The 24,770-nt window shown below is 47.3% G+C and overlaps 1 protein-coding gene and 1 non-coding gene across 4 annotated transcripts; both read left to right on the plus strand.

The window, feature by feature from the left end:
- Positions 1–1,723: 1,723 nt before the first annotated feature.
- LOC128419602 (ATP-dependent RNA helicase DDX19B) lies at positions 1,724–23,193 on the plus strand. Of its 3 annotated transcripts, XM_053400504.1 has the most exons (12): positions 1,724–1,851; positions 5,230–5,278; positions 7,205–7,258; positions 8,961–9,096; positions 14,713–14,805; positions 15,134–15,236; positions 15,681–15,795; positions 16,259–16,436; positions 17,268–17,505; positions 18,787–18,949; positions 19,390–19,581; positions 20,871–23,193. In XM_053400504.1, the coding sequence occupies exons 1-12, from the start codon at positions 1,795–1,797 to the stop codon at positions 20,930–20,932; spliced, it is 1,440 nt and encodes a 479-aa protein (XP_053256479.1). In that variant the 5' UTR covers positions 1,724–1,794; the 3' UTR covers positions 20,933–23,193. The 3 variants fall into 3 exon arrangements, with proteins under 3 accessions (XP_053256479.1, XP_053256481.1, XP_053256480.1); XM_053400506.1 differs by lacking the exons at positions 1,724–1,851; positions 5,230–5,278 and adding an exon at positions 5,397–5,465; XM_053400505.1 differs by lacking the exons at positions 1,724–1,851; positions 5,230–5,278 and adding an exon at positions 5,522–5,591.
- Positions 7,739–7,883, plus strand: LOC128420438 (small nucleolar RNA SNORA57). The gene has a single exon (XR_008332040.1). It is a non-coding gene; the product is annotated as a small nucleolar RNA SNORA57 (small nucleolar RNA).
- Positions 23,194–24,770: the final 1,577 nt, after the last annotated feature.

Below are 24,770 nucleotides of genomic sequence, written 5' to 3' on the forward strand. Positions count from 1 at the left end.
CGTCCACAGGGCTTAGCTTGCCAACGCATATGTTAAACAGCAAAGGGGATGAAATTGAACACTGAGGAACCCCACATTGAAGGCTCCATGGGGCCAAAGAACACCCTCCCCTCAAGCATCTCTGGAAGTGACCATCCAAGTAGGATTGGAACCACTGCAAAGCAGTGCCACTCACCTACAACTGGATACCATGGTCAATGGTACTGAAGGATGCTGAGAGATCAAGGATAATTAAAAGGGATAAATTTTCCCGCCTCTCTTCCAACAAAGGTAATCATACAGCCATAATTCATGCCTACTGTGCTCTTTTCGCCACCTGCTAAAAACATTCTTATTTAGGCAAGCCTATCCAGCTGTTTGGGATGCGGTTGGCGCTGTGGGTAAAAGCCTCAGCGCCTAGGGCTTGCCGATCGAAAGGTCGGCGGTTCGAATCCCCGTGGCGGGGTGCGCTCCCGCTGCTCGGTCCCAGCGCCTGCCAACCTAGCAGTTCGAAAGCACCCCCGGGTGCAAGTAGATAAATAGGGACCACTTACTGGCGGGAAGGTAAACGGCGTTTCCGTGTGCTGCGCTGGCTCGCCAGATGCAGCTTTGTCACGCTGGCCACGTGACCCGGAAGTGTCTGCGGACAGCGCTGGCCCCCGGCCTCTTGAGTGAGATGGGCGTACAACCCCAGTCTGTCAAGACTGGCCCGTACGGGCAGGGGTACCTTTACCTTTACCTTTTATCCAGCTGTTTAGGAATTTGAGGTCATTTTGATCTGTTTTACTATTTCAACTTTTGTATGTTTTAAAGTACTGGTGTTACTTTTTCCTTGATTTCCTTGTTTTATATTTTTTGTAAACTGTTTAAACCACAATTATATAATTCTGGACATGGGAACCTCATACTTAATAAAACCTCAAACTTTCCAGGATTCAAACATTTGTTGCTTGCCCTTTGGTCAGGGTACATTAAATCCTCAAGGCACATTCCTTTCAATCTAGGGATGGGCAGCTTGCATAGCCTTAGGCCTAATTTCAAAAACTCTCTGTTAGCCATCAGCTCAGACAGGACAGCGGGGAGGAAGAGGCAGAATAAGAAAGGAGGTGGCAAAGAGAGAGGGAGGGAGAATGGCAGTGGTATAAATTTCTTTTCTGTGAACCACCCTGAGACCTCTGGGTATAGGGTGGTATATAAAATCAATCAATCAATCAATATTTCAGGGGACTAGCTGAAATAAGTATTTGGCTACCAAACTGGGTCCCAATTGGGTCATCTTGAATAAACCATTACTGTATTTTGAGCTGGGTGCTTGTCGCGGGCATTAGGTTCCTCTCTGTTGGTGTTCGTAAGTTGATTGTCCTAAACATTTAAAACATAAAAAGCTAACAAGAATCCCTAGCTGGATAGGAATTATTATTATTATTATTATTAAATGCGTTTTTAAAAATATCATTTGAATGGATTTGGCTGGAGGAAAGGTGAGCTAACAACAAATGGGGGGGCAGAGAGAGAGAGAGAGAGAGAGAGAAAGAAAGAAAGAAAGAAAGAAAGAAAGAAAGAAAGAAAGAAAGAAAGAAAGAAAGAAAGAAAGAAAGTGTCCTAGACCCTCCGAATCAGAGAACCAGGAGTGGAAGGAGGAACTTATAGCTCCCGGTACAGCAGTGACGCAGATTGCGTTTCCCGCCCGGACTCTCTTACTGGCCTTACCGGGCAGTGCGCGTCACTTCCGTTAGCGGCTGCGCAGTTCTTTCCGGCGGCTCCGTTGCGGCTAGCGCTGCTCAGCCAGGAGGCTCCTTCCTCGCGCGCACCAGCATGGCGACGGATTCCTGGGCTCTGGCGGTGGACGAGCAGGAAGCGGCGGCGGAGTCGGTGAGAAGGCAGGGAGGGGAGAAGCCCGGGTGGGGTGGGGGGGAGGGGACCCTTCCTTCTTATTATGGTATTTTTTTCTATTTCCCGTAACTCGCTTTTCCTCTCAGGGCAGCATGTATTGCTCTCCACGCGTTGCTGGTCTCCGTGGTTTACAACAGCCCTGCGAGGTAGGGCAGGTGGCCCAAGGTCACGTGGTGAGCTCCATGGCTGAGGGGTGGCTGTGATGGACCTTGGGCCTCTTTAGTCGTTCTCCCAACGCCCCATAATTATTTAATAATTCATTTATTACATTTATATAATTCGTCACCTTTTCCTCCAAGGAACGAAAGGCCTACTCCACCCCCTACCCCCGTGTTATCCTTGCAATAACTATGAGGTAGGTTAGGTTAGAGGACGCGGGTGGCGCTGTGGGTTAAACCTCAGCGCCTAGGACTTGCCGATCGAATGGTCGGCGGTTTGAATCCCCGCGGCGGGGTGCGCTCCCGTTGCTCGGTCCCAGCGCCTGCCAACCTAGCAGTTCGAAAGCACCCCCGGGTGCAAGTAGATAAATAGGGACCGCTTACTAGCGGGAAGGTAAACGGCGTTTCCGTGTGCGGCTCTGGCTCGCCAGAGCAGCGATGTCACGCCGGCCACGTGACCCGGAAGTGTCTCCGGACAGCGCTGGCCCCTGGCCTATAGAGTGAGATGAGCGCACAACCCCAGAGTCTGTCAAGACTGGCCCGTACGGGCAGGGGTACCTTTACCTTTACCTTTACCTAGGTTAGGTTAAGAGGCAAGCAACTGGCCCAAAGCCACCGTGAGCTTCATGGCTGAGTGGGGATTTGAACCCTGGTCTTCCAAGTCGTAATCCGACACTTCAACCATCACATTTTCTCCCCTCCCCCTTCTAGAGGTTGCTAGAAATGCCCATCAACCTTGCCTGTGGTTAGGGATGATCAGAGTTGAAGTTACAGCCATGCAACCCTTTGGGAACACTGTTCTAACCCCCTGCACTTCACTGCTCATAGGCATGCAATCCAAAGTCAGTGCAATCAAAATGAATGAGCCACCCCCAGGGAGCCTTTTTGGCTGAAAGGTGGCATATAATGTAACTTCCCATGGAGGTGCCTGGAAACAGCCTCAGACTTATGCTGTCTGTTCTTCCATCACATGCATGTTTTGCGTATTAACATCCTGCTTTAACCCAAGTGGCTGAAGGCAGCATGCATAGTTCCCATTTTATCTTCACAACAGCCTTGTGAAGTACTCTTGCTAGTGAGCTTCATGATCAAGATAGCTTCCCCAGTCTTCGTCCTCTGTGGTGCCCTGCAAATGTTGCTGGACTGAAGTTCCAATCATCCTGGACCATTCACCATGCTGGCTGGGGGCTGGTGGGAGTTGCAGTCCAATAGTCTCTGCAAGTCACCATGCCTACTCTAGTTGCTGCACCACACTATCCACAGGCACACAGTCTGAATTGTGCAACGTAGTTAGCGGAAATAGAGGCTGTACTTGTTGCAGTACATTCTTTTAACATTTTATCTGGCATTCCATGCTGCCTTGGTAAAATTCTGCATTTTTGAAAGGTCATGTATTCCTGGGAGGAGCTAATTTCCTTAAAACAGAGGTTTGTGGTTGTATTATTAATGTTGGAAGGGAGGACATATTTTCTGACCCCACTGGAGGAGGGAGGAAGAGAACTGGTTTCCTAAATACTGTACAGAGATTATTTAAACTTTTAAAAAATTCACTGGTATATGGTTTTATAGAAATTGGTAACTCTGTCTGGATGCTTAAGTGGGCCATGGGCCTTCATGGTGTAAGCAAAGTCCCATAGTGGATGGACATATGATCTGGGCAGATTTGTCCAGGTAATCCAGAAATGGGTGCCAAATACCATGGAAGGAATCTGGCATTTCTTGTCCCATTGGGATATATGTATGTTTAGTGCAATGCCATTATCTGGGATACTTCAGTTGGTAGAACATGAGACTTAATCTCAGGTTTAGAGCCCCATGTGGGGTAAAAGATTCCTGCAATGCAGGAGGTTGAACAAGATGACCCTTGTGGTTCCTTTCCAATTCTATGATTCTATTGGGGGATAGCAGGGAAGTATAATATATCTCCAACCAGCTTTTGTGACACATGAGCTAAAGCTGTAGTGCTATTTCTGTGTTTCCTTTAAAGGAATGTGATACTAAATTCAAGATATGGGGGCAAGAATCTGGTAGTGGAGATAAAGCAGTTGCTTGCAGTCTGTGTTTCTCTCTGTATTTATTAGCCAGTGTTATCTTTTTAAAGTACTTAAAACTTGGGGATTTAAAGAAAAAACTTTTTAGTGGGTAAAGCACTTGAAACTTTCCTTATTTTATGTAACAAAACCCTGCATATCTGTCCCATTCAAACAAATTTGTCATGATACGTGCCCTGTACAGATCTTTATTGTTTAGCCACAGGCAGTGTTAGAAACTGAGATATGAAATCTAGGAGCTAAATGGCATCTTAAATCTAAGTTATGGGTGCAACAACAATGTCTAGGGACATTTTTAATAACAAGAATACAAAGCTGAAGATGAATGAACTGCAGCTAAAATATTATATTCATTTTTCACATGGTCTAGTCCTCATCTGAAGGACCTAAAAAGAACCCAGCTGGATCTGTTATGGAATCCACTTTTCACAGTGAACATTCAGTAACCTATGGGAAGCCTATAAGCAGCACATGAGCGCAACTTCACTCTCCTCTCTTGTGATCCACAGGAACTGGTGTTCGGAGCCATACCTCCTGTAATACTGGAGGTAGTACACAGCCATTATGTGTAATAGTCATTTATATCCTTATCTTCCATGAATTTGTCTAATCAGATTCGAAAGCCATCCAAGTTGGTGGTCATCACTACATTCTTCTCCTTTTCCTGTCTCCCCAAGTATTTCCGTCTGTCTTTTCCAGCTGACAATATTCTGTGGGTATGGGCCATGCTTAATCCACATTGCCATGTTTTGGATGTGCTTTTTGACTTTCGCTTCCAACTGTGGAGCCCCTGGTTCAGAATCTTGCATCTGCTACCAGCTCACTCGCTGTCAGTGGGAAAATACCTTTTGATCAACCTCTGTACCAGTGTTTCTCAAACTTGGGCCTCCAGCTGTTGTTGGACTACAGCTCCCATCATTAGGACCAGAGATGATGGTCAGAGATGATGGAAGTTGTAGTCCAACAACAGCTGGGGACCCAAGTTTGAGAAACAGATTTATACCTTCCCATCTGCAATGTGGGGGACATACTGGTCTGCCTTATGCCAGGCTGGCAGTAAGAATGACTGCAAATGTACAAAGCATAATGATGAAGAAACTGGACCAGCCGTAGCATTTGGGTGACTTGTTCTGTTTTTGTTTTTTTAGATGAGCAACTTGCACCTGAAGGACGAGAAATCCAAGCCAGACTCTAATGGTGAGCATGACCATGACTTACTGGGTTGAGCAAGCCATCAACTACTTTTCCTCTTTCCCCCAAATCTTTCTCTTTTTCTGTTTCTCTATTCCTTTCTTGTTCTTGCTATGCAGCACTCAGAGCAAAAGGCAACCCTGCACTGTTGCTGCAGCTAGAATCGTACAAGGCAGGAGAACTCAAGGCACAGGTGGGGGAACTGGATCAGCTGGTGGGCCAGATCCTTACCTCCTTCACCACCACCACCCACAGGCCAACTTTGGCAGGTGTGCAGGGGACCACACCTGTCAGTCGCCTGGTGCCATTATGATGTCAGGTGATGACTTAAAGGGTGCCCGCTCTCTCGCTGGCTGATGGGTGCTGAGAGCAGCCCTCTCAGTCGCACTAGGTCAGCCAACCCCAGTGACATCTTTTGTGCTGGATGTCACCCTTGATGTCATATGCTGGAATGGTGCATGTGGTTTGTGGGGGAATCCTTCTTGTGGGTCTAATTAGAACCACAGCCAGGATTAAGGCTGCAGGCCAGAGATCCACTGCTGCTGAATCTTAAGGGAATCCAAAGTTGGCTGGGAGGTTACAAAAACAAATCCCTGTTGCTGGCACTTAAACACAAACAATATTGTGGCATAACCTTTTGGGGACCAGAAGCCACCCTGACAGGTGCACAAAGCAGTCTTCTGAGTTGGCAGGTATTTGTACATATGGGGTTGGTGGGTGGTAAATGTAACTGTAGACCTGAAAGGGCATGAAATACAATTAGTGGCTGCATCAGAAATGAATACAAGGTTCAGTTGGTTTACTTGTGACTTGCTCCCCCCAATAGCTGCAGCTGTTAAATTGGCAAAGCAAGCTGGAGAGTGTGAATATTGAAGTACTTGCCAGTGTGGTGTAGTGGTTAAGAGCAGTAGAGTCATAATCTGGTGAACCGGGTTCGCGTCTCCGCTCCTCCACATGCAGCTGCTGGGTGACCTTGGGCTAGTCACACTTCTCTGAAGTCTCTCAGCCCCACTCACCTCACAGAGTGTTTGTTGTGGGGGAGGAAGGGAAAGGAGAATGTTAGCAGCTTTGAGTCTCCTTCGGGTAGTGATAAAGCGGGATATCAAATCCAAACTCCTCTTCTTCTTCCTTTAGCAAGAGAGTGATTCCCAAGTCTCGGCTCAGTCCCACAGTATCATGTTTGATAATGAATTTAAGTCAGCTACTGTAGTTCAAACCGACTACAGTCATACCTCAGGTTGCGAATGCTGCAGGTTGCGCATTTTTGGGTTATGGACCTCACTGAACCCGGAAGTACCGGAACGGGTTACTTCCGGGTTTTGGTGCTCGCGCATGCACAGAAGCACCAAATCGCGTCACATGTGTGCGAAGACGTGGCGCTACTGGTTGCGAACATTGCTTCCTGCACACAGATCACGTTCACAACCCGAGGTTCCACTGTATTCCCATTCAAATTCCTCCAGATAACTTGTTCAATCTATTTGCACCCCACCCTAGATCACACCAACATAGTTCCTCTTCAATTTATTTACCCCAATTAATTTATCAATAGATTCTGCCTCAAATAAGTTAATTACCTTTCTGTTCCCCTCGTTTGTTATCCCATCCCACATTATCCCTAGATAAATGCATCTTTTCATCAACCCCTCCAAATTAACATGCAGCAACCCAAAACCATTGCCCAGCCAGAAATACTTGGGGCACTTTGAAAAGGATTTGGGAGCCTTTGCCCTGTGGGCAACAATCCGCGCCTCCCTGGGTGAGCATATGTAGCGTGTGGGCTTTACCTAGCCTGTAAAACTGTCTGGAAATCTAGCATAGTTGCCTATTTGAGCTCCTTGGCTTGTTGGTACAGCATGAAACACTTGACCCATTAAGGATGATTGTTCTGCTTCTGTTTAATTGTACTGTAAACTGTTTGTCCGAACACAGGAGCAGTTCTCAAGACAGATGACAATACGGAGAAGGTTGAAGAGGAGGAAAAAGGTAAGCCTCTTGGACCCCAGAGGGCAAGCTGGGGGAAGCAAAGATAAACGGGGGGGGGGGGAATAGTTCAGTGGGTAAAGCATGTCCCGTTGCACATACAAAGTCCCTGGTTCAGTCCCCTGCATCTCCAGTTAAAGTGTCTGTGGTGGTAGCGGTGGGAGACCTGTGGCTCTCCAGCTGCTGCTGGACTCACAACTCCCATCAGCCGCAGGCAGCATAGCCAGCAGGTAGGGATGTTGGGAGTTGTAGTCCAACAACATATGGGGGCTACATTTCCCCTTCTGTGGCTGGTGCTGATGGGAGCTGTAGTTGAAAACATCTGGAACATATCATGTTGGTGAAGGCTTCTGTCTGTCTTGGAGAGCCACTGCCTGCCTACCTGGATCGACCAGTGGTATTACTTGTTCCTTTTGGGGGTGGAGCCATAACTCGGTGGTAGGGTGGCTCAACACAAGAAGAGCCCACTGGATCAAGCCACAGCCTCCTTTTCTTGGCAGGCCTGGGCAGCCAAGTGTCACTGTCCAGTTCTTTTATGTCCCGAGGGAAAGCAAAGCCCACCAGGGTTCCATTCATGGTGCCAGCAGTTTTTCCATCTGCTGGTTCTATCTCAGCCACTGGGACAAGAATCCACACCTTCCACTTTCTAATCCAGAGTGAAAGACTTGGCAGGATGTGCCCCCGCCTCCTTCACAATACAGATAATGTTCAGTGGATTTGAAAGGATGTTATTTTTATGGGTGTCCAGGGCCACATTTGCACGGCACATTTAAGGCACTATGATAGAACTTTCAACAATCAGGACCTCCCCCCCCAACCAAAGAACTTTGGGAGCTGTAGTTTGAGAAAAGTTCTGGGAGTTATTAGGAGGCCCCTGTTCTCCTCCCAGAGTTACAATTTTCAGAGTTCCCTGGGAAGAAAGATGGCTTGTTAAACCACCCTGGTAACTATAGCTCTGTGAGGGCATTAGAGCTCTCGGCACCCTTAACAAACTACCCCTCCCAGAATTCTTCTGGGGCAAGGCCTGGACTTAAAGTGTTTAAAGTGGTGTTTAAAGTGTTTAAAGGCACCAATTACAGGGGGAAGAGGTGTGTGTGTGTGTATCGCTGGCCTTCTTCCAAAGGAGCCCAGCATGTTTTGAACAGAGTTCATCCTTGTGCAGTACTCCTGAAGAACCAATTTCAGTTCTGGTCATTTTGTGCTGTTCATAATAGTCCATATGTTATAGGTGTCCAGCCAGTATAGCAGTACTCTAGCTGCCATCACCCCTGGCCATTGGCCACGCTGGCTGGAACTGACTGGGGCTGGAGTCCCAACAACTTCTGGAGGGCTACTGGTTGTTCATCCCTGCAGTATATGGATTAAATAGGTGCTAAGGAACACCCCATATCTCCTTTATTTTCAGTTTTCCCAAAGTGCTTTTACCAAAAATGTGCCAAGTTTGGTGGAGAGGGGACAATAGGAGTTTCTGTAGGGTAGCCTTGCCAACCTGCTGCCCTCCAGATGTTTTGGACTATAGTGCTCGGTCCCAGGTCTCTTGGGCGTTCCACACTGCTACTCCAGACAGCTTCATTCAAACAAGGCTGATGGAATTCAGAAGTGGTGGTTGCTGCTGGCATTGATCTGCTTCTGCCAAGGGATTGAACTGCAGACTACTTGCTCCCCCTTCAACTTTTTCTTTCTTTCTGTCGTTGCTTCCTGTCAGAGGACCGAGCCGCCCAGTCGTTGCTCAACAAGCTGATCCGCAGCAACCTGGTGGACAACACGAACCAAGTGGAGGTTTTGCAGAGGGATCCTACGTCGCCCCTCTACTCCGTGAAGTCTTTCGAGGAGCTGCGGCTGTAAGTGCCTCTCCCACATTCCCTTTTTGAGCCACAGGCTCATGTTTCCCTGCATCCGTTGGGTAAAATGAACTTCGCAGCCTTGCCCTTCCTGGTGCAGCCCCAGTTTCTCCAGAAAGGGTGACCTTAGCGGGGGTGTGGTGGAGCTGCTGTGTAATTTGTGTGAAGTGGGACCCCAAGTTGCACTGAATGATGTGGACAAATTCTGGACTGTGTTACTGCAGGCAGAGATACCTATTTCATCTTGCTTGATTCCAAAATGTGAACAGCTGGGCCATCTTCTATCTTCTGGACTTGATTCAAATTGTTAGGCTTGGCTTCTGCTTGTCTCAGAAGCAGCCTTTTACATCTGGCTTGGACCATGGTTCATGGAATGCAGCAAAATAGCTCAAGTGATTCTGGAAGAAAATACTCCCACCACCCTTTTGAGATAATGCTTACCCTCCAGTAGTTTTTATTATAAGTCCTTGCCATTGTTTAAAATAAAACATTAAAATTCTCTTGCCCCATTTCAGGAGGACTTTTAGGGTTGTATTCAACCAATACTGAATTAGAGTAGACCTGTTGAAATTATGGACCTCCAGTTACTTGTGCCTATTATTTTCAGTGGGTCTGTCTCTGAATGGGACTAGAATTGGATGTAACCCTTAATTTCTGTTGTGGCACCACTAGCCTGTTAGGGACTAACATCTGGTCCCTTCAGCTATCATTTCCAGGCTGGAGTTATTTCTTCTGAGTCCTGCCATGGCCCAGGTGTGAGAGTTGCATTTGACGCACCTGAGAATGGGGGGGCTAGGGGAGCAGGGAGATATTTTGCCTCTCCCTAACAACTCTAGTTCATCTTAATTTTATTTTGACTATATCGTCAGCTGCCTTGAACTTTGGCTAATAGGTGGGGTATAAATGAATGTTTTGTAATTGAATAAATGTTGCTGCCCTAATTATAGTTGTTGCCTAATTGAGCTGAGTTTGCCATCGCTGTGAGGGAAGAGAGACCTTGCGTCATGGTCACGGCATAGAAGCCGATCAGTGCCCTGCGTTAGCAGCTGGCAGCGTGGGCAGATAATGGTTTTCCCGGCTTTGTTCAAGTCTGTTTAAAGATGAAAAGCATCTGGGCTTATCATCTGGGTTGATCATTGTCTCTGCCAAGCACACAGGGAAAACAGAGTTGCATCTTCTCTAAGGAGAGATACAGCCTCATTTTATATGTCTTGAAAGAAGCCCCGCTGAGTTCAGGGGGCTTCTAGAGAAACACCCTGATATCAAATGGAAGAGCTTTGAAGGGGCTGGACAAAATCGGAGCTGCTGTTTCTCCCCACAACTTCCTGTCCCAGAGGCATTACTCTGCAAGCTGTAAAGCTGGATCAGAATATTTTTGTGGCCAATGTGCCCCACCGCCGCTGCCGCCCTTCCCTGTGGCTAGTACATTGTGTGCATGTGGTTGCTGCTGTCAGGATGATATGTGGGTGCTTGCCGAGATAACAGCCCAGGATTCCAGCCAGTCTTTACAAGATTTATTAAGTCCAAAACTATGTACAGTACGGAGCTCTTAAAAGCATGTCTGCCTCAGTCACTATCAGTTGCCGGACTTGGCTCGCGCCTCTTCCCCCTCCCGAAGTGAAACCTCCTGAGACACCCCCTTTTCCTCCTCTCCTTACGTGAAAAGCTAAGCGCTGGAGGCTGCTCTTTTCTCTCTACTATAAACAGCCTTTGGATCTCCCTCCCTCAGCCCCTCCTCCTCTCCCTCTGACGAAGTGCAGCTGCTCATCAAAGGAGGTGGCTCTCTGTACATTGCGGTCTCTCCCCCCTTCTCTGCCAACTGATCCCTGACAGCTGCATTATGTGAAAGTCCTCATGGCAATGCATTATGTGCCAGTCCTCATGGCACTGCACGGGCAGCAAAGCTGCAGAAAAATGAGATGGGCAGGTGGAACTGAGCTTCCATTTACTGAGAGGTGTCTTGGAACAATTTGCCGCTCCCCTCCATTTTTCTCTTCCCTTCCAGCCTGCTAGCTCCTCTTCCTTTTGGTGTGTGTTCTGTCCTCCCCATTCCTGGCCCTAGTTTCCTGTAATATGACCAGCTGTCCCTAACTTGTATTTCCTGTTCCAGTACATCAGGTTCCCTCTAGATGCTCTTGGACTCCAGTGCCCATAATCCACGATGGTTGGCCATGCCAACTGGGGCTGATGGGAGCTGGAGTCTTAAAAACACATGGAAGGCTAATTCTGAAGTGGATCTTTACCATGATCGTTCCCATCCCTGCTGCAAAGTTTGCACTGTTCCATTTTACCCTATTCACAGGGCGATGCGCCTCCTCCTGTCAAGCCATACATACTTGTTTTGTTGTGCATACTGGGAAATATGTTTGCTCAGTGGTATCGATCACTGGGTTGTATCCAACTATGATATACTCAGAGTAGACACGATTGAACTTCACATTACAGTGGTACCTCTGGTTACATACGCTTCAGGTTACATACGCTTCAGGTTACATACACTTCAGGTTACACACTCCGCTAACCCAGAAATACTGCTTCAGGTTAAGAACTTTGCTTCAAAATAAGAACAGAAATCATGCTCTGGCGGCGCAGCGGCAGCAGGAGACCCCATTAGCTAAAGTGGTGCTTCAGGTTAAGAACAGTTTCAGGTTAAGTACAGACCTCCGGAACGAATTAAGTACTTAACCCGAGGTACCACTGTAGTCATGTCCATTAACTGCAGTGGGTCTGCTTTGAATTGCACCAGCATTTGCTACAACCCAGGGTCTGCCACTGATCACTACCCAGTGGCCTCCCTTTATCTACCTGGATAAGAAGATCCCATCTTTAATTGCTTTGTAACATCCCATTCCTGCAGGATCTTCTAGCAGCCATCTCCTAAAGGGCCCTTTAGGAGGAGTTGAATGGTTTTGTCTGCCAAGGACTTTGTTGTTTCTGGTAAAGATGCTTCCCTCCTTCAGGAGATTGCTACCAACTGGCGACTCGAGAGACCTCCTTTCCCTTATATCTTCAGTCGAGTGTTGTGGTCTGCAGGAGAGTTTTCTCCTGCGAGTTTCAAAAGTCCCAAGAGCCCACTTCGCAGTAACTCTGAGCAAGGGCTCTTAGTGTGGTAGCTGCCCCTGTTCTGTGGAACAGCATTCTGGAAGCAATTGAATATATTTTTGCTGCAGCAGGCTTCCCCAGCTGAATAAATGGGTCTTTGCCACAAGTGTCCACTTGTTAGAGTTTAAGTCTTGTTCTATTTGTGGTTTTAATTGTATAATTATATGTAAATCACATTGAAGATGGTGTTTTAGAAGGTGATTTTTAAAATCGGTTGCAATAATAGCTGATAGACGTGGAGAGCGGGGAGGTTGGGGGAAGTCGCTTTAGATTGTACACTCTTCTCTATTTGGAGAGCAAAGGATTTCATTGGAAAAAATCAAAGGCAAGGCTAATTATAGTGATCTTCAGATAAGTCGAGTCTCCGGTTCCTCTTCACAGCCTACGTGTCTCCTTGGCAACACACTCGAAAGTTCAAGGCTTCGCAGATTTCTGGCGTTTCGAGACAATGCCTGGCTTCTTTCCAGAGGGCTTTTCCAGAGCCCGTACTGGGCCCAGAGTGGTCACATGGAAAAGCCTGCAGCAGTCTTTCATGAAGCGGAGGATTGGGAGGGGGGCACCTTCACTCACCTTGTGGTCTCTCTTCCCGGATATGGGAAGCTCGGTGTTGGGAGATACAGGACAGATTGGTGAAAGGGCTTCTTCACATAACGCATAGGTAAACTTACGGAACTCCCTCCCACAGGAGGAGTCACGGCCACCGACTTGGGAGGCTTTAAAAGAGGATTGGACAAATTCACAGGGGGAGAGAAGGCTGTCAGTGGTTACTAGTCCCAATGGAGGCTATGCTCCACTATTGGAGTCTGTGATGCTTCTGTATGTCGGTTGCTGGAAACTGCGGGAGGGGAAAAGTGCTTTTGTGCTCACGTACCCAGTGTGAGAACAGGATGCTGGACAAGATGGGCCATTGGCCCTGATCCAGCAGGCTCTTCTTAAGAATGTAGGAAGCTCCCTTTGCACCAGGTAGGAGAGTCCGTCTAGCCCAGTGCTGCCTTCTGGGCCCAGTAGCAGTGCTTCGGGATCTTGGGCCGAGACAGGTTTTTCCTGTCTCCTGTTACCTGACACTTTTAACTGGACGTTCTTGGGGTTGAACTGGAGTCTGTCACTTGAGCCAAGGGCCCTTCCCTACATAAAAAGCTGTCTCTATATTGAGTCAAACTATTGGTCCGTCTAGTTTAGTACTGTCTGCACTGATCGGTAGTAGCTCTCTGGGTTTTCAGATGGGAGCCTTTGTCTACCCTTCCTGGAGATGCCAGTGATTGCACTTGCGTGCAAAACTTGCAGCCCTTCCCCAGAAGGAATTGTGAGTTTTCATAATAAAGAACATAAGACACTGTCATACACTAGATAAGCCTGTTTGCTCATCTAGGAGACCCAGAGTTTTGTCTTCTCCCCAGGATCTCAGACTGAGAAGATTCTTCCATATCACCTGCTCCCCTGAGGATTGCACCTGAGACCTTTTTCTATGAACTCATACCCCAAGCGATTGTTTCTCTAACCCAGTGTTCTTCAACCTTGGGTCTCCAGATCTTGCTGGATTACAACTCCCATCATCCCCGACCGCTGACCTTGCTGCGGATAATGGGTGTTGTAGTCCAACAACTTCTGGGGACCGCAGGTTGCGGGACACTCTGCAGCCTGGGATGGCTAACTTGTGTTTGATGCCCATCAACCCCAGCCAGCATGGCCAGTGGTCAGAGAAGGGAGTCTGGAGGGCCACAGGTTTCACCATTGCTGCTCTAGACGCTTTTCTCCCCACTGAGCTCACTTTGGTACACAGTGGGCTACCAAGGATGTTCAAAGCACCCTTTTGCAGTTGAGGCTTCCAGGCTCTCTGCTTCATGCTGGTTTGGGGCACTGCAGTATTTAAAAAAGGAGGTCCACATCTGCATTTTAACAAGGTATAAGAGTGTGTTGAATCTATTTTCGAAAAGCTGCAGAAGGGAAACTGGTGTTTTTGTTTCTTTGATTGTATTGCCTGCTGCTACTCCTACCACAGATTCTAAGGCATCTTCAGGAGCAAATGAAGTAGCCAACTTTTTAAAACTTTTAAAAACATGCCATTTTTAAAGCTACTGCATTCAGCAGAGTCTGGCCCGGGAAGTGTTTGCCTTCATAAATGTGGGACTGGGAAAAGACACAGCAGAGGGCTTAGCCTTACTGGCCTTTTTTGCTGAGATTGCAATGTCCAAATCCATAGCCTCTGTTGCTGAGCTTCTGATGCTGCCTGTTAACTACTTCCTGCCCAGCCCACAGCTTCTCATCAGAAAAGCGAGGGATGAAATCCAGCTGCCGGGCAGCCATGTGTCAACTAGGGCTTATCAGATGGTTCGGAAATGGTACAACGGTATAATGGATGTTTGTTGCTGTGCCCATTTGTTGCGGCTAGCCTCCTATTCAGACAGCTGCAAGGCCCAGTCCTGCTCTGCTTTTGCCGCAGGAGTGTGCTGTGCCTGCCTTCAGGCTGTTCCTTAGCAGCCTTTTTGCTTAGCCTTTTTGTCTTCTTCCTTGTAGGAAGCCACAGCTGCTGCAGGGTGTCTATGCCATGGGTTTCAACAGACCATCCAAAATCCAAGAGAACGCATTGCCCATGATGCTGGCAGAACCGTATGTATTGGTGCATACCTGTTGCAGTGCCTGATGGGTTTGGGGAGGGTGTGGGGTTGGCTGGTTATGCCAGGTAGTCAAGAGAGTCTTCAGGCTGGGAGGGGCTCAAAGACTAGGGATGGTGGGCAAGCTTCCCTGTAAAGTTGCCCGTCACTTCTGATCTTCCTCTTCCCACTTCCCGCACAGCTTGCAGCTAGGTGTGTTTTGAAAGGAACATGTAGCTCATGGGGTGCCACAATGTGGCCCGACAGGAATTTTCCTTTTAATAGTCCCCTCCCCAATACACAAGTCTTATAATCCCCCCCCCCACTTTGGTGTGTGTCTCCAGTCCACAGAACCTGATTGCGCAGTCACAGTCTGGTACCGGTAAGACGGCAGCTTTTGTCTTGGCGATGCTTAGCAGAGTGGAGCCGGAGCACAGATACCCCCAGGTAACAGCGGATCTCTTCAGCATAGTCTCCTCAGAGGGCCAGTGTCAGGCTTTCTTCTTGCCACTTTTGCAGAGCTCCTCTCTATTTACGGTGTAATTGGCCAATCAGCTGAACCATGGGTTGGAAGCCTTTTTCCAGCTTGAGGACCACATTCCCTTTTAGGAAACCTTGTGCGGGTCATGTGTCAGTCATAGAAGGGACCAAAGGCAAAGTGGGCCGAGCGACATACATAAAAGTGAGGGGGGGAGGGAGGGAGAGAGAGAGAGAACAGACTGGGGATAGGTTTCTCCCTGGGAATGAATGGCAACCACTCCACAAGCATGGCAGGAACTGAGGCCATGTGGCGGAGGACACTGCAGGGTGGGCATGCGCTGCACCATAGTAACATCATAACATCCACTTGCCTTAGGACAGTGTCCCAGACTTGCCTCCTTCCTCTTGCAGTGTCTCTGCCTCTCTCCAACCTACGAGCTGGCTCTTCAGACAGGGAAGGTGATCGAGCAGATGGGCAGGTTTTATCCAGAGCTGAAGCTGGCCTACGCGGTTCGAGGCAACAAACGTGAGTGTGAACTCCATCCTGCTGAATAATACTCAGTATCTCACAAGCAGACTAGAGTACGCAGGCAAGGAAATGTCAAAAAGGGCATATAAGTCACCAGGGAGGGACCGAATCCTAACTGGAAGGCCTTTGCGGGGTTTATGTGGCTGTGGGACTCATCCAGATGATGCTGATAATAGCCTGAGCCAGCAGGATCCAGACCAGACCAATTGGCCCCTCAAGTTGGTGTTTCTATAGTTAACCTGCTGGGTTGCTTACAAATGTGGGTTTTCTGGCTGATGGGGTTGATGAGCTCTTTCAATGCTGAATTTTAGACATTGCGAGTGAGGGGCTGGGGATGGGGAAGAGTTGGTTTCCACAGATGGTAGGAGACGAAGCACAGTTTGGTCGCTCCAGCAGGACTCTCTGGGTCTGCTGAGGTTCTGCCTACCTCACATCTGCCCTTGATCTCTTCCATGAATAGTGGAGCGTGGCCAGAAGATTGCTGAGCAGATTGTCATTGGCACGCCTGGCACCGTCCTGGATTGGTGCTCCAAGCTGAAATTCATTGACCCCAAGAAGATCAAAGTCTTTGTCTTGGATGAGGCCGATGTCATGATAGCCACCCAGGGTCACCAGGATCAGAGCATCCGCATCCAGAGGTAAGGGTGGACTCCTTGTACAATTGACTGGGTGCCTTGTCACCAGTTCGATGCCGGATTTCCGTGGCGCAGCTGTGCACATCCAGTACCCTTCCTGTTAGTTGCAAATTTTAACAGAAACAAAACTTACTTCTGACTTTACCAGCCCGAAGGAGCTTGGGCCTTGCATAATAGTAGTTGCTTCAGGAGCTCTGTTATCTCCCTATAATTGTCCCAGTCTGCCACGTTTGGCATTTTAGGTACGGTGCTACTACATTGATGGCTACCAGCCACAGCGGCTGTCCTCTGCCTCCACAGTTGGAGGCAGTAATGCATCTGAGTTTCAGGTGCTGGGAACCACAGGAGGGGAGAGGGCTCTTGAGCCCGGGTCCTACTTGCAGGTTTCCTGCAGGCTTTTGGTTGGCTGCTGTGAGAACAGGATGCTGGACTAGATGGGCCGTTGGCCTGGTCCAGCAGGCTCTTCTTAGGTTGTAGTAATGGTCACTAGTTTAGAAATCAAAGGGGATTAGACACATTTATGGAAAAGGAGAAGTCTCAAAAATGTAAGCTGTAGCAGTGATGGCTCAATGGAACCTCCAAGTTTGTCAATGTCTTTCTGAAAAAACTCTGCTGGGGGAGCAGGGATCCCAAGATGGCAGTGGAGGACTGTTCTCTTCAAGCCCTGATTGTGGGCTTCTGGGAACTTCTGGTCAACAGCTGTTGAGAAGAAAAGTCTTTGGCTAGAAGGGCCATTGGTGTGATCCAGTGGAGTTCTTCAGTTCTTACTGTGACTCTCTAGCTGAGGAAAGAATGTGACTTTTCTCCCCACCCCACCCGTATCCTATCTCTCAGGATGCTTCCCAAAGACTGCCAGATGTTGCTCTTCTCAGCCACGTTTGAAGACTCTGTGTGGAAGTTTGCCCAGAAAGTTGTCCCCGACCCCAACATCATCAAGCTGAAGCGGGAGGAGGAGACTCTGGACACCATCAAGCAGTATTACGTCCTGTGCAACAGCCGTGAGGAGAAATTCCATGCCCTCTGCAACATCTATGGCGCCATCACAATTGCACAAGCCATGATCTTCTGCCACGTGAGTCCTTTTTTTGTTTGCTGCTCACCAACCCCTCTTGCTTTTGGCTTCATGCAAATCCAAAACAGTGATGCATCACTACAAATCCTCTAGTGGGGGCTGTGCTATGGCAGCCTTGCATTTTTTATGCGTATAGGAAGAAATTAAAAATATTTCCAACTAAATAGCGGATCATATAGATAACACAGCAGAGGCCCAAAAGCACATAGTATCCTTTTGCAAAATATTTTTGGAGGCAGTATTCATTTTTGGTGCTGGTTTTGCCCTTCTGCTATTATAATATTCACAACACTGTGTGATTCAGCATTTTCCTAAGTAATGGGACCCGATTTTCAACACATTCATCATCAATTTGTCTCCTTTCTCTCACTTTTATTGTATTAGTTGATTTTATCATTTGGGCACCATCCCATAGTTTTATAATCCAGCAGTCCAATGCTGGAACATTTTTTTTTTCTTGCTTGAAACTAATTGCCATGCAGGCAGCTGTTGGAAAGTGTTGTTATCTCCCTGTCCTTTAACGAAACATAGTCTTTTACATATCCCAATGTTACTGGTGGCAAATGCCCTATTATATACTCAATTTATTTCAACACTGAAGTCCAGGAGGGTATTATTTGAGGACATGGCCAAAATCTGTGAAGTATATCGGCACTTGTAGTCTTGCATCTCCACCACAGGTTATTTGATTAAGTCTAGCCAGGGTCAAGTGCAACCTGAAGATGAGTTTGTAGAAATCTTCTGAGACTGATGGAGAATACATATGCATCTCCATTCCCAAGTTTTGATGGATTCCCACAAACTTGTCCCAGGATCTTTCCCCAGATCTCTTCCCATATTTCTGGATAGCTATCGGGCATTGTATCCAGTTTCACAATTACTTTCCCGGTCTTCTGGAGTAGCATGTAGGTGCTTTGAGGGAAGATGTGGGGGCATCCCAGTTTTAAAAAAGAACTAAATTGGCTCATTTTAAAAATCGGCACCTACACCATCCACTGCCACACCGAGAGAGAGAGCTTTTTGCACCTCAGCTTTGTTCTGAGCTACTGGGAGGGTGAGTGTCTAATCCTGGCATCTTCGAATGAAACATTGGCCTGTTTAAGAGGCTCATGCTCAGTGTCGTTGAGACTGAGCCAATGCAAAGAGGAACTGAGCCTAAGTGGAGTTCTCCCTTTATTTCCAAATGTAGGGTTAAGCAGAGGTGGAAATCCCTTGCCATAAAAAAGCCCCTCTCTGTTGGTGTTCATGGGGGTGCTCCTCTTTTTGTTTCACCTTTTGCAGACTCGCAAAACAGCTGGCTGGCTAGCTGGGGAGCTCTCCAAGGAGGGCCACCAGGTGGCTCTCTTGAGTGGCGAGATGATGGTGGAGCAGCGTGCCGCGGTGATCGATCGCTTCCGGGAGGGCAAGGAGAAAGTGTTGGTGACTACGAATGTCTGTGCCCGAGGTAACGGTGTACTCCCTGTACTCTCCAAAATTGACTTCGGGGTCAGGAGGACGCCCGGAATGGGGGCTGGAGGGAGGAGAGGGCAAACCAAAATACTTGCCCTGATGGAACGATTGCCTTAGTGCACTGCTCAATACCTCTCCCATTCCTGCATTGCAGGGGGTTGGACTAGATGACCCTGGTGGCCCCTTCCAACACTGATTTTACGATTCAGTTCCATTTTGTTTGTTTTTGAAAACAAAAAATCAGAACTAAGAGAACTTGGAAAAGGCTGCTAGATTTTAAGTAAATAAATTGGTGGCTGGTTTTTTTGTTGGTATGTTTTAAGGGCACATTTTAGGCCTTCTGTGCTGCAAGCATTCTGTCCTTTTGTAAACCTTATTCCTTCTATAAAGGAACGAGCTGTCCTCTCCAAATCTCGCAATGCTCTCCTCCCCTAGGGATCGACGTGGAGCAGGTCTCTGTCGTCATCAACTTTGACCTTCCAGTGGATAAAGATGGGAATCCAGACAACGAGACATATCTTCACCGCATTGGCCGCACAGGACGTTTTGGCAAGCGGGGCCTGGCCATCAACATGGTGGACAGCAAGCACAGTTTGAACATCCTCAACAGGATCCAGGAACATTTCAGTACGTCCTGCCATGCTTCTTTCCCCCCGTCTTTTGTTGAGCGGCTTAAGCAGCTATTGTGCAACCTAACAGGGCACTTCCAAGTCGAATAATTGTGTGCTGTTCTGGGTGTTCTGCACCCCACATCAGAAAGGTGGGAGGAGTGGTGGAAACTTGAACCCCTATTTGCTGGGATCTCCAAGTGTTGTTGGACTCCAGCGGCCCCCATCAACATGGCGAGTTGTTGTGGATGATGGGAACTGGAGTCCAACACCATCTGGAGGGCCGCATGTTCCCCCCTCTTAATCTTTTGGGATAAACTACGCATCTCCACCTGGTAATGATTGGATATCCTCAGAAACAGGCCTCTGGGAAAACCACTCTGTCAAACTGTTTGTGAGGACAGGTGAGGTTGGTGAGGCCTCTCCATCCCCAGCCAAAGCAACTTGGCCAAGGAGAATCTCTCTCCCTCCCAGACTGAAGCTTCACAATCACTGGATTAGATTAGTAATCCTCAAACTCTGCCATGAGAGAGAGCTGCCAGTGTTGTCCCAAGAATTACCTTTTTTAAAAAATTAATTGAATGCAATATTTCCCAACCTAGCTGTCCTCTATCTAGCTGCTGTCAGACTACGATTCCCCTCAACCCTGGTGGCCAGGGATGGTGATGGAAAGTCGGGGTGCACCAGGTTGGCCGAAGCTAATTTAATGTCCCTTGGGGGTTATCAACTCAGAAGGCGGACCACTATTTCTGTGGAAGTAGGCAAGGCCAGAACAGAGAGCCATGCCATCAGCTCTGTTCCCAGGGGACTGTCATTGTGTGTGCTGGGACCCACTGCACAGAAGGTGCCTAACTGCCTTCCTCTCTGAGAGATGGTGTCTGTTGTCTCTCTGCATGAAGCACTGTGCTGGACTTGCCTTCTTCCAATTAGGGATGTGCTCTGAGGCTTTGAGCACTGATTTGTGCAGTAGCAAAGGAGGTGGGCCTTCTGGGAAGGTGGCCGACTCTCAATCCTGTACACTGGGAGGCCACTCAGAGTGGCTGGGGCAACCCAGATAGATGGGCGGGGTACAAATAATAAAATTGTTGTTGCTGTTGTTATTACTGTAAAAGTGAAGTGGTATGTTTCTCCAGGTTCCGTTTTAATTGTGAAAAAGATGTTTGGCTGTCGGCCTTTAAATGTTTCTCACCACCACCCCTCCTTGGTTTAACCTGAAGAGGATTTGGTTTGATGCAATCCCTGGTCGTAATTCCAGTTCTTTCTTGATAATTTGACTCCACTTTCTCTCTCCTCCCGCCCCCTCCCCAGACAAGAAAATTCACAAGCTGGATACAGACGATTTGGATGAAATTGAGAAAATAGCAAATTGAAGCCCGGTTGCCGGAATTGGTGCACAATCCCTCCCACGGTAGCACTCCTACTGCAATTGGATCGCATCCTGATTGGCACACGTCTTAGCCAGTCACACGCAAAGGGACTTTTTAAAGATAACAAATACACAGAAATTACCTCAACTTTAAAAAAGAAAAAAAAAGAGTGTGGCTGGACTTGATTTTTAAAGAAGTACAAACTTTGGAGAAAGAAGAAATGTTTACAACAAATTTTAACTTCCTTTTTTATTTTTTAGTTTAGCCTTAAAATGGGAAGATATCTTAAATTCTAAAGATGATGCCAAAAACATAGCCAATCACTTAGAGGAAAGAATCAGACACACCTGCTTTGATCTCTGTCAAGAGAGGAGCAACATTTTAACCATGGCCAAGCGGTATATTAAATGTTCCAGCAACCCAGTTGTATATAGAGAGGACCTTCTGTTCTTTGATGGAGAGAGCTCGGAAATCTGGCAAAAACGAGTTTTTGTGAAATGGCGTTTTTCACTTAGAGCTTTCTGTTTCCTAGATCTCTGCAGATCACACTGCTAATTCCTTAGATAGGTGGTCCAAAGGTAATTGCTCTTCAGTAGGCTGAACAATCACCTGACTTTTAACTTCTCCCTTGCAAGGAACATGGCCTAGGAACTGTATTCTAACCTGCTGACCTGCAGAAGCTTTTGGACTCCAAACTCGCAGCAGGCAGCATGGGTGCTGTAGTCAAAATATGATGGGTGTGATAGTCCAACTGCATCTAGGGAGGTCCTATACTGACCACCCCTGTTCTATGGAGTCTTGAGATCCTCAGTCACCACGCAGGACTGCCCAGAGCGGCTTGAGGGGAGAGCTGTTGCTTTTGAATATGTTTTTTGTTCACAGGGTTGGCAGAGGCAGTGTCTGCTGTAGATTTTGGAAGGTCAGGCACCCTTTGTGAGCCTGCCTCCTCATTGCTTCAGGTCCAGGAGTCTCTTTTGGCTCTCAGCAAATGCATGGTCATGCCAGCCTTTGTGGTACCCCTGGAGCTGTCTTTGTATTTAAAATGCCGTTGTGGCGAAGGATGCCAATTTAGCACAGTGGATGTAGGGTGTATTATCAGTTCTGCCATACCAGAAAAGACAACCTGTACTACTTCGGTCAGGAAAAGGGATGAAGAGGTTAATCAGCAAGTCCTCTGTTGTGTCAGAGTATCGGGTAGATCTGCACTTTGCAAGCAGGGAGCAATGAAGAAGTAGAGGAGGATGGATTAAAGATTTGTTGGTTGCATACCCCCATCGCCCAAGGAAAAGGATTGCAAAGGATGGCTCTTACTCTAGCAATGCAACTGCAAAGCCAGTATAACCTCTTTCCTGGGCCTTGTTTCATTCCCATCGTAAAATCTGCCAGCAGGCTGCATTTTAGACAGGTATAACAATTCCAAGGCCACCTGGTTGCCAGGGTAGACTCTGTCTAATAGGCCAAGTTGTATTCCTGGCCTCTGTAGCAGCTGATCTGGAGGCAGGGGAAGCTCAGTCTTATCTTTGTGCCCTTCTGACACAAGATGTGGCCAATTCCGGAAATCCATCTAGAACAGGGAATGGTGGACGTTGAAATGTCTAGGCCAATTCAGACTAACTTCTGTTGCAGCATAGCAAAAAGGGAACTTGGTTAGCAGTGTAAGACTGAAGTGTTAATGTGGTCAGGCAGGAAAAGGGATGCATTGTGGGGCCAAAGACTTCTTGTACTAATGCAGTTTTTAAGTATGTTTTATCTTGAAAGGGGGGCAGTTCCCCCAACCTCATGACGGTTGGAGGATCGGGACAACCCCCTACTTGGCACAGGAATCTTTTAAAAAAACCTAATAAATGGTAAATTTTGTGGATTTATCCATATCCTTTTTTAAAATGTCATTTTAAATTTTTTTTAAAACATTCCAGTTGTTAACTTCTGTTCAATGATGGAAATGTGGAATCTAAATATATATACTTTAGGAAGTGGACAAATGCAGACTCCAATCAATTTGTGTTAAACGGCTTTAAGAAGTGGTGGAGCCATTAAAAAAAAAATACATACCAACTTTACCAGGATATATCTATTTTTCTTCCTTGCAAGGGGGACAGCTGAGTGTGTGCTTTTTTGTGGCAGAGGCTATTCAACCACTTTATGTAGAACTGCCGAGTGACAATATTGAGAGCATTGTGCTGGTCTTGAATAGAAGATGGGTGGGCCTGCGTGGTTTTCCTAATGTACTTTGCAGTTGGAATAAAGAACCCAAAAGACTGAAATGTAGTCCTGGCTACCTTTCTCATTCATGTAGACTACTTTTTTTCAGCCAGAGTTGACAAGCGTGTGTCTGTATTAACAACCAGCTTTGCAGCACTGGACTGGGAGCAGGTTTAAAAAAATTATCCCAGGACTGTACTTCAGGAGGGATGTTGAGCAAACTGGGCAAGATGAGGTGGATCTCATGTTTAAGTCTTAAAAGGTTGTAGTTTGTATACATCTTAAGGTTTATTGTCAGTGTAGACAATAATGAGCTAGACCAGGGCTAGGCAACCTAAGGCCCTGAGGCCAGATGCAGCCCAATCGCCTTCTCAATCCGGCCTGCGGACGGTCCCGGAATCAGCATGTTTTTACATGAGTAGAATGTGCTTTTATTTAAAATGCATCTCTGGGTTATTTGTGGGGCATATGAATTTGTGCATCCCCCCCCCCCCAAAAAAAAATATAGTCCGGCCCACCACATGGTCTGAGGGACAGTGGACCGGCCCACAACTGAAAAAGGTTGCTGACCCCTGAGCTAGACTGACCAATGATACGACTTTCTGTTGTTGTTGTTGTTTAGTCGTTTAGTCGTGTCCAACTCTTCGTGACCCCATGGACCAGAGCACACCAGGCACTCCTGTCTTCCACTGCCTCCCGCAGTTTGGTCAGACTCATGGGCCCTGTGTCCTCCCCAAATGGGAAACCACAGAGCAGATTTCTATTGTGCAAACTGAAATCCTTGCACTAACAGGATGCATTAGATATGCTGGACAGGATCCAACTATGTCCCATCAATTTCAGTGTATCTGTTCTTGAGTAAGGCTAAAACAGAAAACAACCCACTTTGTTTGACAACACAGGTAAAGATTGCTGTGTTACCTTTGAGCTCAGGGGAATTGGGATGGTTGCTGTTAAGCACAAGATCTTTGATGAAGACACCTCTTGAACTGGTCCAATGTGCTTACCATTAGCAACCACTTTCAAGAAGGAAAGTGGGATAGAAACTATAAAAGTGGGGTGGAGACCTTTGGTGCCTGCTCAGTTACCCACCCAAGTATCGTGTATGTGTGTGTGTGTTCCAAATTGTTGATCTTGCAGCACTAAAAAATTAGGCACTCAAAATGAACACTTGCCTGGACAAAACTAGTCCAGTACACCCAGAATATATTTATTGTATCTAACAGCACACACAACATATATTCAAATTATACTGAAGTGCAAAAAGCATACTTTCCCACCCTCCATCCAGGAAACTATTCCATTGCTTTAAGCCTTGGTTGTTTTTCCCCCTTGACATTTTCCAGGGTTTTTTTTCTACTGTTCCCATGGGGGGGACAAGCTTTCAGGCCATCAGATTCCAGGCCCCTTTCAATGGTCCTTGTCGCTGTAATTCTGAAAATATTCAGCTCCCCTCTACCCTGAGAGGGCTCCCCCCCTCCAAAATCAGAAACCAAAGTCAGCATTTGTTCACACAGCCCAGAGGTCATCTGCCTATATATGGAATAGTGCTGTCACGCAGGTGACAGTTTCATATATGGAGCAGAATCAAGTGGTGAAGTCTTTCTGAACTGCCTTCTCGGGCTGGAGACAGGGTTTG

The sequence above is a fragment of the Podarcis raffonei genome, chromosome 8 (genome assembly GCF_027172205.1).
Source record: "Podarcis raffonei isolate rPodRaf1 chromosome 8, rPodRaf1.pri, whole genome shotgun sequence".
In the NCBI taxonomy this organism is placed as follows: domain Eukaryota; kingdom Metazoa; phylum Chordata; class Lepidosauria; order Squamata; family Lacertidae; genus Podarcis; species Podarcis raffonei.